This window comes from Micropterus dolomieu, linkage group LG18 (assembly GCF_021292245.1).
Source record: "Micropterus dolomieu isolate WLL.071019.BEF.003 ecotype Adirondacks linkage group LG18, ASM2129224v1, whole genome shotgun sequence".
NCBI classification, from domain to species: Eukaryota; Metazoa; Chordata; class Actinopteri; order Centrarchiformes; family Centrarchidae; genus Micropterus; species Micropterus dolomieu.
Genome location: NC_060167.1, coordinates 21,339,755 through 21,356,545, shown reverse-complemented (window position 1 = coordinate 21,356,545; position 16,791 = coordinate 21,339,755). Strand labels below are relative to the sequence as shown.

Below are 16,791 nucleotides of genomic sequence, written 5' to 3'. Positions count from 1 at the left end.
TGTTGACAATGAATGACTGGCATTTAGTTCTGTGTTTTAGAGACTGAATTCTAAGTAAGATGACTCATCCTCTCCTCAAGCCCCTCCCAGGAGAATCACATGAATGGTGAAGTGACTGAATGTGCAGCTCAGTGACTCCTCTGCCACCTAGTGGCCCCCACAACACATATCCGTATCAGAGTAAAACATTTGGGTTGATTTTCACCTTTACAGTACACTCACCTAAAGGATTATTAGGAACACCATACTAATACTGTGTTTGACCCCCTCTCGCCTTCAGAACTGCCTTAATTCTACGTGGCATTGATTCAACAAGGTGCTGAAAGCATTCTTTAGAAATGTTGGCCCATATTGATAGGATAGCATCTTGCAGTTGGAGATTTGTGGGATGCACATCCAGGGCACGAAGCTCCCGTTCCACCACATCCCAAAGATGCTCTATTGGGTTGAGATCTGGTGACTGTGGGGGCCATTTTAGTACAGTGAACTCATTGTCATGTTCAAGAAACCAATTTGAAATGATTCGAGCTTTGTGACATGGTGCATTATCCTGCTGGAAGTAGCCATCAGAGGATGGGTACATGGTGGCCATAAATGGATGGACATGGTCAGAAACAATGCTCAGGTAGGCCGTGGCATTTAAACGATGCAAAATTGGCACTAAGGGGCCTAAAGCGTGCCAAGAAAACATCCCCCACACCATTACACCACCACCACCACCAGCAGCAGCCTGCACAGTGGTAACAAGGCATGATGGATCCATGTTCTCATTCTGTTTACGCCAAATTCTGACTCTACCATCTGAATGTCTCAACAGAAATCGAGACTCATCAGACCAGGCAACATTTTTCTAGTCTTCAACTGTCCAATTTTGGTGAGCTCTTGCAAATTGTAGCCTCTTTTTCCTATTTGTAGTGGAGATGAGTGGTACCCGGTGGGGTCTTCTGCTGTTGTAGCCCATCCGCCTCAAGGTTGTGCGTGTTGTGGCTTCACAAATGCTTTGCTGCATACCTCGGTTGTAACGAGTGGTTATTTCAGACAAAGTTGCTCTTCTATCAGCTTGAATCAGTCGGCCCATTCTCCTCGGACCTCTAGCGTCAACAAGGCATTTTCGCCCACAGGACTGCCGCATACTGGATGTTTTTCCCTTTTCACACCATTCTTTGTAAACCCTAGAAATGGTTGTGCTTGAAAATCCAAGTAAAGTCCTTTAGGTGAGTGTATATATTCTAGGAAGACATACCAGGCATTTGAATTCCTTTTTTACAACAAAGACGTGCTGTCTTCAAGGTCTGAAGAGCAATGTTTATTTTAGTCAAAATGAAGTAAATTACTTTCTAAATATCTCATGCTACTATCATTTAAAACTGACCCAGTTCTCCGCATGTATTCACACAGCCTGAGCAAAGCCCACCCTGTTGTTGCTGACGTCAAAGGCTGTGTAGAACTGCCGCATGAAGACCTCACCCAGGATCCACGTTCCAGGTGCAAACCCTGTTCTGCACCCAGAGGCAGACTGAGGAGAGAGGACAGACAGCATGACCGAATAGCTTACTCACCTCAGAGGTGATTGTCTGACTTACTTATTGGAACCACTTTCTAATATGGCATACACTGAGAGTTTATATGTTGCAGCTAATGCCTATTAATGCTTAATAGGTCATTTCCAGATTGAAATAATTTATAAATCATTTTAAATAATATTCTCAGTATATGCACATACAACCACCTCTGTAAATAAAGTAAGCTTCATTTGTTCCAGCATTCTTTGCACTACCGTGTACAACAAGCCTGTACATCCACTCAGTTGCCAGTTTATTATGTACACCTAAAACTAATGCAGTCAAATACAACAGTCCTGCAATAAATCCTCCATGCATGAAGCTTTCAGTTTGTGTTGAGGCTGTTTTAGAGAGGCTGGTTATTCAACTGTGTCCTTTTGGAGGATGTAGTTTTCTATTTAGCCTAGCCTCAATGATACAATATGAAAAAATATAAACACCTGTCATTGTCACATAATACAAAACGGATTATTATTCAAGTTATTATTTATTATTAGATTTTAACCTTCATGAAGGTAGTATTTATTGCAGGACTGTTGTATTCATCTTGACATTTTATACAGGTGTTACTTGCCTGTGTGTAAAAGCTATACCTCCTGTATGTTTACATTTGCTTATATTTGTTTAGGTTGACATTTCTGTTCATCTGTGTCTGTATCATTATTATCCTGCAACATTGTTCTCTGCACTGCATGTTGAGATCTACTGATTTTCTGATACTGATCAGAATCAGCTTCGAGTATGTGTCAGTATGCGTGCATGTACTTGAAGTTGATTCAGATTTTTATTTATTAAGCCATAAATCATTCAAAGCATTTCCAAAGACAACATTTGGGTTGTCAGGTTGAGAAAAATCTTTTGGGCTGGTATTTGTCTTTTAGCTAACTTTTTAATTCATTAGCTTTTTAGAAGGTTGGACTGTTCGTTGTAGGGGTCGTCCTGATGAATTAAAGAGCTAAAAAGACGAAGTTATACTGGTGGAGGATATACATTACCCAAAATCATTTCCACACCCCAAACGTTGCCATGTTAATATCCAAGGAGGGTTGAATCAAAGGCAGCTGGACTTGGTTCTCTCTGAAGCTTCTTCAGCCCTCAACACTCAACACTCATATTAATGAATCATTCATGCTCTATAAAGCAAACATTGCTCTAACAATGGCTTGAAGGATTTATGGCTTAATAAAGGATTTATTATCATTGATAAAGCCATTACTTACAACTATTAATTCTTTAAGTATGCCTTAAAAAGTAGCACCATACATCACTCTGAGCTTGAAACACAAACCTTCATGACATAGGCTGATAGAGAGAGAGCGAAGCTGTAGCCACTGATGTTGAACACAGTGTCTGGCAGGAGATTTGTGTTGCTGCAGTTCACAACAGCCTGCAACAGAGCCAACAGCCTTTTTTTAAACGGCATTTAACATTATACTTACTAAAAATAAAACACTAACATCACCATACTGATCTGAAGAGGCTCCCAACCAACCATTGATGTTGTTAATATCTTGGCCAGGGCTGAGGATTTCAGAAGCACCAGAGTCCACTATTGCTTCACAACCTGCAGAGCACGCAACAGTGTTCCCATTGATGTTGATGCTGCAACATAAAAATAAAGGAAGCATCAACAGAAATGCATTGATTACAAAGATCATAGGTGATGAATAGAAGAAGACCTCCAGAAATTGTCAATTATGAAGTGGCTGCAATGTTTAAGACACAAAGTGGACATTTAAATCTATTGAAAAATAGGAAAGTACCTTTGTATTAGGACGTTCCAAAAGTTAGTGGTGCGAAACAGGGGGATCCAGTGTATGCTTCCAGTGTAATAAGAGTAATCTCTTCCTCCCAGACTTAACATGCTTACTAATACATCAGCGCATAAGTAGCGGCCAAGGTGGAGCAAGTTTTAACCATTTAACCACAACTATGAAAAGTTGGTACTTCAGTCCAGTGGTTCCCAACATAAGGGTCAGCCCACTCTGAAGGATTGCAAGATAAATCTGAGGGGTCATGAGATGATTGATCAGAGAGGAAAGAAGAAAAAGTTCTGATAAACAGCTGTGTACTTATTTTTTTGGTACTTTTGTCTAATCTTTGCATTTTTGTCACTTTACTTTAGTTACTTTGAAGAAACCGTTCGAGAAGTTTAGGATACCTCATAAAAACTCATAGACATTTAAATGTGTAGTGAAGTAAAAAGAATTAAAATTAACATTTCTCTCTGAGTTCTGAGTGGAGTAGAAGTATAACATTGCATGAAATGGAATTAAGTTAAGTATAAGTACATCAAAATTGTACTGTAGTACAGTACTTGAGTAAAAGCACTTTTCACGACTGGTCAGCCGCTGGTCAAGAATACAAAATTAATGTTGTCCTCACCTTTATATTATCATATCCAGTACTCCCTGCTACAAATCCACTGTCATAGCCGATGTAAAAGGCTTTGTGCCGGCCTGAAAAGTGGAGGATGCTGAGCTGTAGAACTTTGCGTAATCGTCTAGTTTCAGACAAAGAGAGAGGTAAAGCAGCAGAGGAGAGTACATTTTGTTAATTTTTGCTTCATATTCAAAGACACCCTTTGTTACATACGAATATGCACATACTCTCAGGAATATTGTAATTTTCCAAAAAATTGTTTTTTATAATTTCCCAGAGAGAAAGTGACATATTCAAATTTGCTTGTTTATATCCGACCAACAGTCTAAAACCAGGACATATAAACTTTACAATAATCTATGACAAAGGAAGCCTCAAATCCTCGTATTCAAGAAGTTGGAACCAGCAAATGTTTAGCATTTTTGGTTGAAAAAGAAATAATAAATAGATTGGTGGCCTGTTACATGTGCTGGATCAGCACTACGTTACTATTATACTCACCGCAAGAAGAGCTGGTGCAACTGAAGGAGGGAACCCACAGGTCAGAGGAGCCGGTGTCAAAGAGAACCTTAAAGACCTGAAGTGGAGACCCAACGCCAATCTCTCCATAGTATGTTATCTTTGTCCAAAATAAGATCACTTAGTTAGAGGATGTATTGCACAGGGCAGAGTATGCAGTGGCTGCATGCTACTCACATCTGGGTCAAAGGTCATGGGCACTGCACTCTGCTCGTTCCTGGGGAGAAACCTTTCTGCAGGGTCGTATGGAAACCTCCTCCTGTACTCTTCAAACAGGCCTCTCTCCTCCAGCAGCTGCCTGGCAGACTTCCCTCTCATCAGGGGAATCCTGAACAGACAAACCGGCCCCATTAGCACCTCGTAAACACTGCAGAGGCATCTCAGAGGGTTGGTGCATTTACATATACCCAATGATGGCCGGGGATCAAACCACCTACGATTAGTGGACAACCTACTCTACCAGCTGACTGCTTGATGTGTTGTTCTCTTATAAAAAGTGTCATTGTTCAGGAAGCATCTGAAAAGAACTGCTTGAGGTCCCTTAGTTTCGATATTTAATACATCCTACAACACAAAATTTTCAGAGCACTGAGCAAAAAACATACTGGCTATTCTGGTCGCTCTCCGGTAGTAGGGTGACAATGTGACCACCGAAATTCAAAACCTGCTTCGTGCACACATGCCTAATTACATGTCAGATGTAAGAAGAGAGTGACTCTGAATTTCACCATTGGATCAAACTGTTTGAAGTTTTGTAGCTATCGACACTGTGATAAACACCCTTATTTTATAAACACCGTATTTTATCACGAGTAAGTGTAAGTTTGTTGTGTATCTTACCTGAGAAGACCCCGTGACACAGCCAGAAAGGCCACCAACACAAAGAGAGACATCATTACTTAACGGGGTGGCTGTGGCTCAGGAGGTAGAGCGGGTTGGCCGTTAATCGGAAGGTCGGCGGTTCAATCCCCGGCTCCCCCTGGTTGCGTGTCGAAGTGTCCTTGGGCAAGATACTGAACCCCGATTTGCCCCTGGCGGCCAGTGTGTGAATGTTAGTTTCCGTCAGTGTCAGTGTATGAATGTGTATGACTGGTGTAAAAAGCGCTTTGAGTGGTCGAAAAGACTAGAAAGGCGCTATACAAGTACAGAGCATTTACATTTACTTCCAAAGTGACCCAATGATCTCATTCACAAGAGCAGGTGGTGTTTTTATGTATGGAGGTCAAAACTAGCCTGCCTTCTTTTTTCACTGTAACACTTACAACAACTGAACTGATAAGAAACCACTTTACAGACGTACTGAGAGTATTTTATTCCTAATAACCTTTAATCTAATTCAATCAACCAATTAAGAATATAAGAATATAACAAGTTTACTCAGCTCTTTATTCAAAGTAAACTTAGGCCAGAAATCAGCATCAAATGTCAACGCTGCTGTAATAAAATAAACACTCATGTGTTAAGAGATCGTGGAATATAAAATGCTAAATAATGTGTTTCACCTTTTCTATTGACCGTTTCTAACTCCTGTTAATCATTTATCCAAAGTAACTGTATAATAAAAAATTCTTAAGCCTCAAACTACATTAACATTTGAAATACATTATTTTACAGTACAGGTGGTAAATGATGCCAAAATGCAATTTAACAGAATAGAATATTGTGGAAAAGTTTGTTTTTAATTACTTTCTGCAATTTAAGTCAAAAAAGTCTAGATTCATTACACATAAAGATTATTATGGCTTACAGTTTATGAAAATAAAAAACTATAATCTCAAAATATTAGACTATTATAATACAGAAATGTCAACCTTCTGAAAAGTATGTTCATTTATGCACTCAGTACTTGGTCATAGCTACTTTTGCAGGAATTACTGCATCAGTGCAGCGTGGCATGGAGGCTATCAGCTCATAGCACTGCTGAGGAGTTATGAAAGCCCAGATTGCTTTGACAGCGGCCTTCAGCTTGTTGGTATTGTTGGTCTGGCGTCTCTCAATTTCCTCTTGAAAATATGGATCACTTGGGTAACTTGGATTCTGTGCCTCTCCACTCTTCCTCTAGACTCGGCAACTGTGATTTTTTCTGGACAGCTCCCCATGGTTGTGGCTGTGTGTACTGAACCAGACTGAGAGATTTTTTAATATTTTGAGATATTGGATTTTTGATTTCCATGAGCTGTAAGCTATAATCACATAGATTAAAACAAAAAGGCTTAAAATATTTCACTTTAGTGTAATTAAATAAGAATATATGAAAGTTTCAAATTCATATTTTTAAATGCACCTATATACAGCATTTTTTTATATAAAGCTTACAGGCCTGTTTAACATTATTACTTATAAACCTTACTGATGAAAACACACCTTCTACATCTAATTAAATTATTTGATTTAGTTATCTGGTGTTAGAGGATGGATCAATCAGTTTGGAAATCCAGTTCTGTCTCCTAGATTCAGGTGGTGGGGAGACTTTTAATGCAAATATATTTGATTGAACATAAAACCACTCCCTGCATCAGGCTTTGACATTTGCAATGTACAACATCAAGTTCACTTCAGCACACAGTTAGGGCTTGAAAAGTGCTCTCTTCATTTGTAGTAGTAGTCCATTTTATAGGCAGTGAAAGCCAGATGAGGTCTGACCTTTCCCAGACTGTGAATCAGTTTCTGTTGACTTTTCCCATCTACTGAGTACATACATATAAAAAATTTTCAAGTATTATTAAATACATCAACTTTAAAGGTCCTCTGCTCCATATAGTAGTGTTTACTCTTTAATTTGAGTTATTTTAAAAGCCTGTAGGCCTAATGCTATTGACATAAGTGTGAAAGAAGATTAATGTCTCATTATAAATACCTCACCTGTCTTCTCCGTCATCATAAATCAACTGGATAAACTTATCGCATTAGTTAGAAAGAAATACTGACACTGTATCATTCCCCCCTCTTCTGTTCTCTGGTCCATCCCACCCCTGCCCCATAGAGGACTGAGGGTCTATCAACCAGAACAGACAAATACATCCTGTCATTTCCAAATCTGTAAACACACATTTTCACCGAAGCAGGATAAAAAATAAAAAAAGACACAATGTCAGAATGTGTTTCAAGTCTTTATTCAAGCACAAATCAAATGCAAGTTTACATCATCAATATAAAACACTGAAGGTATAAATAGGAGAGGTGCACATTTTTAAACTATTTTAAATTGTACTCACCAAGGAATGCTTCCTCCTCCTGATGAATTCAACATGCACTCATAACGTCAGAGTTCAGTGAAGCTCTACAGAGCTCAATCGGTCACACTGCAGTCTTTTCAAAGAGGACAGACAGAGAAGAGTTTCCTCTCACTTGCCTCCACACTGAGGTGACAACCTGAAATACTCAACACTTTAATTATGACCAGCTCATGTTCAAAAAAATGTTTAGGCACCGTTTGGTTACAGTTCATAAAAAATTAGCAGTAAAAAAGTGAAGACATTTTCTGAAACAGACTTTATACAGGATCAAGAGATTCTTTAAAAAAGTGATCAAATGCGTTAAAGTGTACCCAGTTTTCCTCATCACACTAATAATACAAACTCACAGTAACAGCGTACGCTGCGAATATGTGCTGCAATTAAATCCTCTGTTTCAAACATCTAAACTCTGGTTCATTGACAGCTTTCTGTCAGATTCACAGGCAGCACTCTTTCTGAAACACAACAACAACATCCTTGAATTTGTTATGGCTGGAGGATAAAATCAGATGCTGGCTTTGTTGCCAAACCCTCGTCCCAAGGGCACTTTGTGCTTAAAAGTGGTGGGGACATTTAAGGGGTGCAGTGAAACTCTTGCTCCCGAAACGTGAATAAATTTTCACTACTGTGATGTATGATTTGGGGGGTCTGGGGGTCCCAGGTCCAGATTTAGCCTTAAACACTTAATTTCCTGCATTCTGGACACATTTTCCGGACCAATTCGTGGTTGAAATGTCATATATATATATATATATATATAAATGGAAACACAAAATTCAGGTGTGAGGTGACAATACAAAATATAAAAATATAATGTAATATAATGTCCTAATCAGGAACTTATTATATATATTTAAATTGCATTGCATGTTTCTTATTGTGCAAATAAACCTTTCTCAAAACATTCTCATTTGTTATTTAACATTTCTTGTTACAAGCAATTTATCAGAACTATTTTAACAAATACTTTCAAAAGGTGATGGGGACAAAATGAGCCATTTCAAAAAGGGATGGGGACGTGTCCCCAGTGTAAATGACACCTATGCCTCATATAGCTTATAGGAATGAACTGAAACTTCTTTGAAAGACCTCCTGTTCAAAGTTTTTAGCTTCATGTAGGGGTCGGTTTATTGTATAACTACGGTCTGAACTGTCAGTGACATTTCCCTTTTCACAATCACACTGCAGAAATCGTGTAATTCAAGTTCTCAACACCCCCTCAAATACAGTAAACACACACTTACTATTTATGTCAGCCACCTAAGATCTGTAATCAAATTAATTACACCAGCCATTTTGTTTTTATAAACAAAACTCTAAATTTGTCATCTTAGCACAAAGTTTACATATCTGACCTACAACTGTGTGATCAATGATACCACTTTCACTAACCCCGAGGAGGATTTTCCACTGTGTGCTCCAACTGATGAGTGATACCCGGTCATCCAAAACCTTGGACATTACAAAAAGCTTTTACCTTATCTTTTCATCGCATCCCCCTTCCCTCAGTGCAAATAAGAGCATTCAACACTCATTTCATCCATTTTCATAAATTGAAATAGCTCATCTTAAACTATCAAAAGCTACCTGAGTTGGACACAGTAGAAAAGAAAATACAGTTATGTGCAGATGCAGTAGATGCATGTTTAAAGAAATATTCCATTAACCATCTTCTATTTGTTCCTGATTACTAATGCAGATTTCTCACATTGGGCACATGATGTCCTAATTGAGGATAATTAACATTTTTTTGCAGTGGTGGAAGATAAATATATATGTTTACCAAAGTACTGTACTAAAGTAAAATTTTGAGGTAACTTACTTGAGTATTCTCAATTTATGCTTCTTTATACTTTACATTTCACGGGGAATATTACGTTTTACTTCACCACATTTATCTGACCACTTTATTTGCTGGTAGGGCTGTATATTTTTTTGAAAAGAATATCTAATAGTGATTGTTTTGATCGATTTTGCATTTGCAATATAATTTGCAATATTGGAGGGAATGATCATTTTCACATAATTATTCATGTTAACTGAAAAACATATTTTAATGTTTACTATGTGATTCTTGCAGGGATCTGTACCAAACAAATGTGTTTTCTTAAGTCTGTAGAATATGATATGTAGGCCAGGACATGTCTGTAGACAATATTTCATTTAAAATGGTATTGTAACACATTTTGCCTCCTGTGATTTGAATATTGCATTAGGTCATATTTCCATTTCGATAACATTTTGATTAATTGTTCAGCCCTAGTTGCTGGTTACTTTGCAGATTAAGATGAAACAAAACATATGATCCTCTAATAAAATATACTGAAATGGGCTGTTTTGTATTTTACAGTACATTTTGCTAATAAATTGCTCGCCCACTTACTTTACTTTGAGTATTTCTACATTGTGATAGTGCCCCTTTTACCTTATTATTTACTTCAGTGAAATGGGAAATCTCACAATACAGAAATACTCAAGTAAAGTAAATTATCAACAAAATGAAAAAACCTTTAAGTGTATTTTATACATAGCTGCAGCTAAAGAATCGGAGTACTTCTTCCACAGATTTACAGCAGTGGCTGTGTGATTTGCCGGTGCATTTGGGACCAACACTGCTAAATTATTTCTAATCTGACAAGTAGAAAAGTGTCAAAAGACAAAAGGGAACAGTAGTCCCACAGTAAGCTGGCACTCAGCAGCGCTGACTGAAAGACACTAACAGGATATTTGTTCAACATGACAAACTAAGACCTCATGGATTTTTAAATCAGCATCTCTATGTCAACTAAAAGCAGTTTACTTCAGTATCATTAAATTTTAGTAATTTGTTATTTTTTAACCAGCAACTGGGCCTGATGTGTTTGCAGTGGGCTTAAACATTTTAATACATACCCTGGTCAGTAGTTTAGGCCATCTTAATACTTTACCTGTGGAGCGGGACCAGGTGCAGCCGGGGTGAGACTCAAACCTGTTTCAGCTCCAGGACACCTTGAATCCCATGCCGCGGCAGGTTTTGGACGCCCGAAGTTGCAGGGAAGCTGCTCACGTCCCTTTAGTTTGGAGATGAAGCAGCAGTGGGCAGGAACAGCACCGTCTTGATGATACACATCCTGCAGCAGCTTCTGACTCATAGCAGGAAACTCTTCACTTCGCTTTCACATGCAGTTTTGGCACAGAATCTTTTCTTTTTTAAGTGTGTAAATCAGACCAACACATCAACTAAAAGATTAGGATTCCCTGTAACGGCAATGGTTTCTCTTCTGTTGCGTTTCCTTTCCATTTTTTTGGCAAATAAAGCAGATGCTGTCTCACCGTCTCAACCTTTTCTTCCCCCCCCCTCCCCGACACGGGATGAGATGTTTTGAAGTCTGGCCCCAGAACAGAGATCTTTTTCAAAACTCCAATGCAAGAACAATAAGCAACTACACACATGAACACTGCTCCTGCAGACGCTGAACCAATACTCTGTGTGCTGCTGGGGCCGGATGAGACAGAAGACAGGGGGGGCCTTCAAATGCTGCTGTGCCTCCGCCAAGAGGCTTTCAGATGGAGACGACCCTGGCCATTTTGACAGAACTTGGCGAGTTCTCAGCCTCACCTCCAGTCATACAGGCCGGAGGCGACTGAGGGGAAAGCCACATATCTGAAGAGACACAGTGACTCTAGATTTGCCTTCGCAGACAGGCTGAAAACAGTATTCTAGTACGGACAAATTTCAATCTGAATGAAGGTCACATGAAAGGCTCTTCACAAAAGAGTTCATTCAACAAGTGATCTTCAATAAATAGCAAACACAGAACTGAGAGGCTGACCTCCCTGGACTCTCACACTTCCTCTCCTTTCTGCCGGGAAGGCTCCTGCTGTCAAAGCGATAAAGCCGTGAGAGTTTGATAGACAATTCCAAGAACAGAAAAGGTCACAACAGTTGTCTTCCAAGGCACTCGTGTTTCCCACGAAAGAGTAAATTTATTGAGACAAAATCAAGTGCATGTTGCACTTTGTGTTTTTTTTTTGACAGGTAAACTTCTTTAGGCCCATGAGCACTGATGTTCTCCTTTTCTCTCTCCAGATATCCTGAGTATACAATTCTTTCCCCCCCCCCCCCATTTGAAACAAATAAAATCAAGCATGAAAACGATCATTAACAGTCTTTTCAGAAGGTGGTGTTTAAGGCCACTGGAGAGCGGCCTCCTGTCCTCTGATTCATTCAGAGGTTTTTTTTAAATCACAAAAGTCCACTGATAGCGTAGCAATGTTTTGGATAGATTCCTGATCAGTTATTAGAGATGTGCACGGCCTACATATAGCTTGTAAGTTGCATCATCTTTTTTTTCCTTTTCTTTTTTTTTTTTTTACAGTACATATGCTTTGTTGGGGTAGTTATTATACTTTGTGGATTATAACATGAGAAAAATAAAAGTGATAAATTGAATCAACCAATTACTGTTCAGTCTAATTGAACGTGATGGCAACAATATAAAAAGGAGTGGACACAAAAGCAACCCTGTATAATCAAACCCCATTCCAAACAAAACACCCACAGATTTGAGGTCAAGGGGAGTTGAGTCAACTCCATGGTAATAACATTTAGAGCTCAAATGATTAGTCAACTGACAGATAATTTCTAAGCAACAATTTTGATAACTAGTTAATCAATTAGTCAAAAAAGTGCCAAACATTCTCTTACATCACAGTACACTGAATATCTTTGGGTTTGGGGCTGCTGGTAGGACCAAAGCCATGTGAAGACATCACCTTGGGCTTGAAAACATTGCCGTAGAAAAATATGGTTATCTTTCTCTATTTTCTGATGTTCTACAGAACAAATGATTCGACCGATCAATCAAGAACAGAACCAGTGGCTTGATCAATGAATAATGAAATGTTGCAGCCCTGAATATTTAGATTGTAAGATAATGTAGTTCAATACAACACCCTGGGGTCACAAAGAAACACAGAGCTTAAAACCTCCTCTTGAACATCATTTCAACAACAAACTAAACATGATTAGCTTCATGAAGGCAGTATGCTTCGCTGGGTTATTGTACTGAACTGCATTATAATGTGCAGGTGCCTGCAGCTTGTGTCCACCCCAACATACAAGTTCTGGAAAACACATCGGAAAAACTGTAATGTCTCAAAACCTCCAGATGTGGCTCAGAAAGGAGCAATGATATTATACTTTAACCCTTACATCTCTATTTATCATAGCCAAAAGTAAATTATGAAGAAATAGTCCACAAGGCCAGATATCAGGACTAATACAATGGTTTTGTTTCATGAGAATTATTTTTTTTCCACAATTGTCTTTAGCAGGACTGGCCAAAACTGACAAAAATAGAAAAGCTATCATAACGAAACGTTTAATTAGGAAGTATTCAAAATGTTTACTTAAGTCAGCAAAAAAGTAATACAGATGCACATCTTGAATACGCTATAGAGCAAAAAGATATATTTCCTTAATCAAGAGAAATTCTCTATGTACAGGTGTTTGATTTAATGAATTCTTTAGGTTTGCTGTACAAACATTATAGTACTACAAACTTGTTGACACTGACCAGTTAAATCTATGCTGTGTACAGATAAAATACCGTTTTGGATCTTAGATTCTTTTTTTGTTAAAGGCAGGCACTGTATGACAGGAATATCTTATGAAATGAGATAAGGCAACACAAAGTACTGATTCACAGAACTGGAGCTTGCTCTGAACTACGGTAAGCAGAGTACCCTTTATGTAATGTACATTTATCTGACAACTAAAAAGTAGAAGCATGTCACCTGTATTAATAATCAAATCCATCAATTTATCAAAATTCAATTCGATGAGTTTCATTTCTATAAACCTCAGCAGGATGAGATACAAGCTACCATGCAGGTTAGGGAGAACCCTGTCACCCTGCTTGGTTATCATTACTTCTCCCTGTTTTTACAGCTCACAGTTTAACAGTTCATGAGTGGAACAAACAGACGTTTATAATTTGCACTTTTTTTATGATGCTCCTCTGATAATGACCATCAAAATGTAGTCGTCCTCTGACTTGGCAAAAGCTTTAGCAGAGGCATCCAAGAACTGCTGTGAGAACTCACATGGGGGAAAAATGTGAAGGACTCCTCCGTGGTCCTTGTCACGGCTTCCCCCCACAGGGAGGCTGATGATGCCGGCCGCCTCCTTATGCTTCAGGTAGGATACCAGGTTCTTCAGGGGTCTCTCGGTGGAGCTGCTGGCGTCCTGGAGCCCTCCATCTTCAGATTTCCCAGGCACGGCCAGGAGGATGGTGTATCCGCCGGAGCCGGCGGCCTTGATGCGACGAGAGACTTCATCCAGCTTGGGCTGGTCCAGGCGCAGGCGCTGACTGATCTTCAGCTGGGAGACTTGACCCCCTGTGGAGCCCTCCACCAGCAGGCTGGTAGCCACCGACATGTCGCCCTCCAGCAAGTGCAGTGAAGTGGGAAAGCTGCTGTTCTTCAGCAGGAGGATGCCCTGCCAGGCCTGGCTCAGCTTCTGTCCCCCAGCTGCCGGCTTAGACTGCTGGCCAGATTTGGAGGAAGGATGTCCTAAGCGATTCTCCTTTCTCGCTGGGCTCTTAGATGAGTCACTGGCTTTACGTTTGCGGTCCTTCTCTGAGCAGCCTGGCTCAGCTGGGCTGAGTGTTTTTCTTCTCTTGTCTCCAAAGCCAGCATCCTGGCGGTCTCTGACAGGGGAGGTTCTGCCAGAGCGAGGCAGACGTTCAGGGTCACTATAGCGTCCGCCGTCTCGACTGCTCCCTCCAGGGCTGAGCTCTAATGAGTTGCCATGGCGCCGCAGACCATAGTCACCAATCTCAGGTGAATGATCCAGTCGGCAGCCATCATCCAAATGTCTCCTTTTGCGGCCTAGATCTCGGCTTTGGAACTCACGCTCACGCTCTATTGACCAGGTCTCACGGGAACGCCTCTCCAGACGATCTATGGGATCAAAGGCTGCCCCGCGCATCCTGTCGTGGACAGCCAGGCCAGACCATTCAGCACTGGGGTACAGGTCCCTGTCTCTGAAGCGAGCAGGAAGTGGAGGGGACCTCTCTCTCACTCTCACCGAGTCAGTAAGGCGGTGGGCAAAGGGCTCAGGAACTAAGTCATAGTGTGGCAGGGGGAGGGGAAGCTGCATGTACTGCTGCTGCTGCTGCTGGTAGCGGTGCTCTGTGTCTGCAAAGTCTACTCTCAGTCTCCTGTCGGGGCCACCGAGAGGGAAGCCTCTCATGTTAGTACATGCAGCCTGAGCAGCATCCAAACTTTCATACTGGATGTAAGCCCACGCCTCACCTTTCCTGTAGTCTATAGTCCTGATGGTGCCAAAGCGGTCAAACTCCTTAGCCAGTGCAGCGAGTGGAACCCAGGGTCCCAGGCCCCCCACCCACAGCCTGGTCGTGGGTGTAGGTTTACCATAGCCGATTTTAATTGGGTTGTGGCCCACCACTTTCCCAGACATCGCTACTTTGGCACGATGAGCCATGTCAAGATTCTCAAACTTTATGAATCCATAGGTGTTGCTCTGGCCTCTCACTGCCCGCTTTATGTCCACCTCTGTTATCACGCCAAACCTGTCAAACGCCCTCCTCAGGTCACTCTCCGTCACACTTACGTCCAGATTGCCCAGAAACAAAGTCCTGTTTGCCCTATGGTCATCCTCGGGGCTAAGCAGGTCCTCCTCGCGGTACACAGCACACTCAGGGATGAACGGGGGTCTCGTCCTGGCATCATACATTGAAAAATCTCTGTCTCTTTCCAGATCTCTTATGTGAGGCGGTGGAGGAGGAGGGGGGAGTCGGCCCAGGGCCAGCTGCTGTAACCGGTAGTCTCTGTACCCCACCCCAGTGGGAGACAGGGGTCTCTGAGAGTGGAGATGCCTCTGTCCTGAGGGGAAACTGTCTTTTGAAACAGGGGAGCGGCTTCTGCGTCTGTTCATGTAGACTGTCTCGATTTTCAGAGGCCGGTCGTACAGCACCAGCTTGCCGCGGGCGTGTTTGGCCGCTCGGGCGTCGTCGGGCCTCCTGAAGTTCACAAACGCCACCCTCTCGTCATTTTCTCGACTTATTTTAACACTCACGTCCCCGAACCTCTTGAACTCGTGAAACAGCCCGTCCTCTATTTCCTCGTCGTTCAGCTGAGAGCCCAGCCCGCTTATTTTGAGAGTCTTGTACTCGTTGTCGGGATTTGACGGAGGCCGTGGATCGCTGCGTGAACCGGACCTGGATGTTTCCGCTGCGATGTCAGCGCCACCGTAAGGCTTGTTCACCGAAACCACTCCGTAGTCGTAACCGCTACCAGCCCGACTGGATGAATTGTGTCCGTCTGAATCCCTCATCTCTCTTTTCTCGATGTGTAAACTTCTCCTGGATAAAGCGCCACCCTGAGCAGAGCCGTTACCGTTGTTGCTGCCAACCGTCGGCAGCGCTCCGGTCTTCTTGCCGCTCGGGTTGCTCCCTCCTCGGTCTCTGCTATCAACTGGCGCTCGGGAGCGTTTCTTCACCGGCGATCGCTCCTTCCCCTTCATTTCCAAAAAAGCCGATACGTGCAGTCGACAGACACTAATGTGTGTAAATATACTCTCTCTGCCAATGCAATATACCGTAACTATCTGAACTTTTACGCGGTTTAACACTTTACACTCAAGCGAGCGACATAACCGCCATGTTGGACTAACTTGCATTACTGTACAGGAAGTTACGCCTACGCGCCTGTAGAAGAAGATGATTGGCTGAGCGGGCTGTCACTCATGCGAACAGGAAGGCCGTTCGCCTATTGTAAACATGGGTGCGGCTCTGCGGTGGGGTCAAAGTACATGCCTGAAGGAAGTTGATAAGAAAATAATAGCGATTGTGACAGACAAGAGAAGCAAAAAAAACCCCACGAGTTTGTGTTTTAAATTAGCCTAATCTTTAATGAATCAATATTTATTAAAATACAGTATGATTTTTAGCCTACATGTAGGGATAGCATAATAACATAGTTGGAATAACATAGGCTACATTTGTCTGGTAAAGTAGGCCGATTTGTGGTGTCCTTGAAGTAAGGACACTGACAGTGGATTGAGCAAATGCATGGCAGGAAGACAT

At 41.4% G+C, this 16,791-nt stretch overlaps 2 protein-coding genes across 2 annotated transcripts; both read right to left on the bottom strand.

Moving 5' to 3' along the window:
* Positions 1-1,390: 1,390 nt before the first annotated feature.
* Positions 1,391-5,359, bottom strand: LOC123986878 (chymosin-like). The gene is given in 10 exon segments (XM_046075295.1): positions 1,391-1,516; positions 2,851-2,949; positions 3,020-3,164; positions 3,326-3,431; positions 3,547-3,568; positions 3,948-4,006; positions 4,009-4,065; positions 4,446-4,563; positions 4,641-4,791; positions 5,304-5,359. Coding segments are annotated over 10 exon segments (939 nt in total).
* Positions 5,360-7,560: 2,201 nt separating this feature from the next.
* LOC123987588 (RNA-binding protein 15-like) lies at positions 7,561-16,434 on the bottom strand. Its single transcript, XM_046076594.1, has one exon. The coding sequence runs from the start codon at positions 16,383-16,385 to the stop codon at positions 13,689-13,691; it is 2,697 nt and encodes an 898-aa protein (XP_045932550.1). The 5' UTR covers positions 16,386-16,434; the 3' UTR covers positions 7,561-13,688.
* Positions 16,435-16,791: the final 357 nt, after the last annotated feature.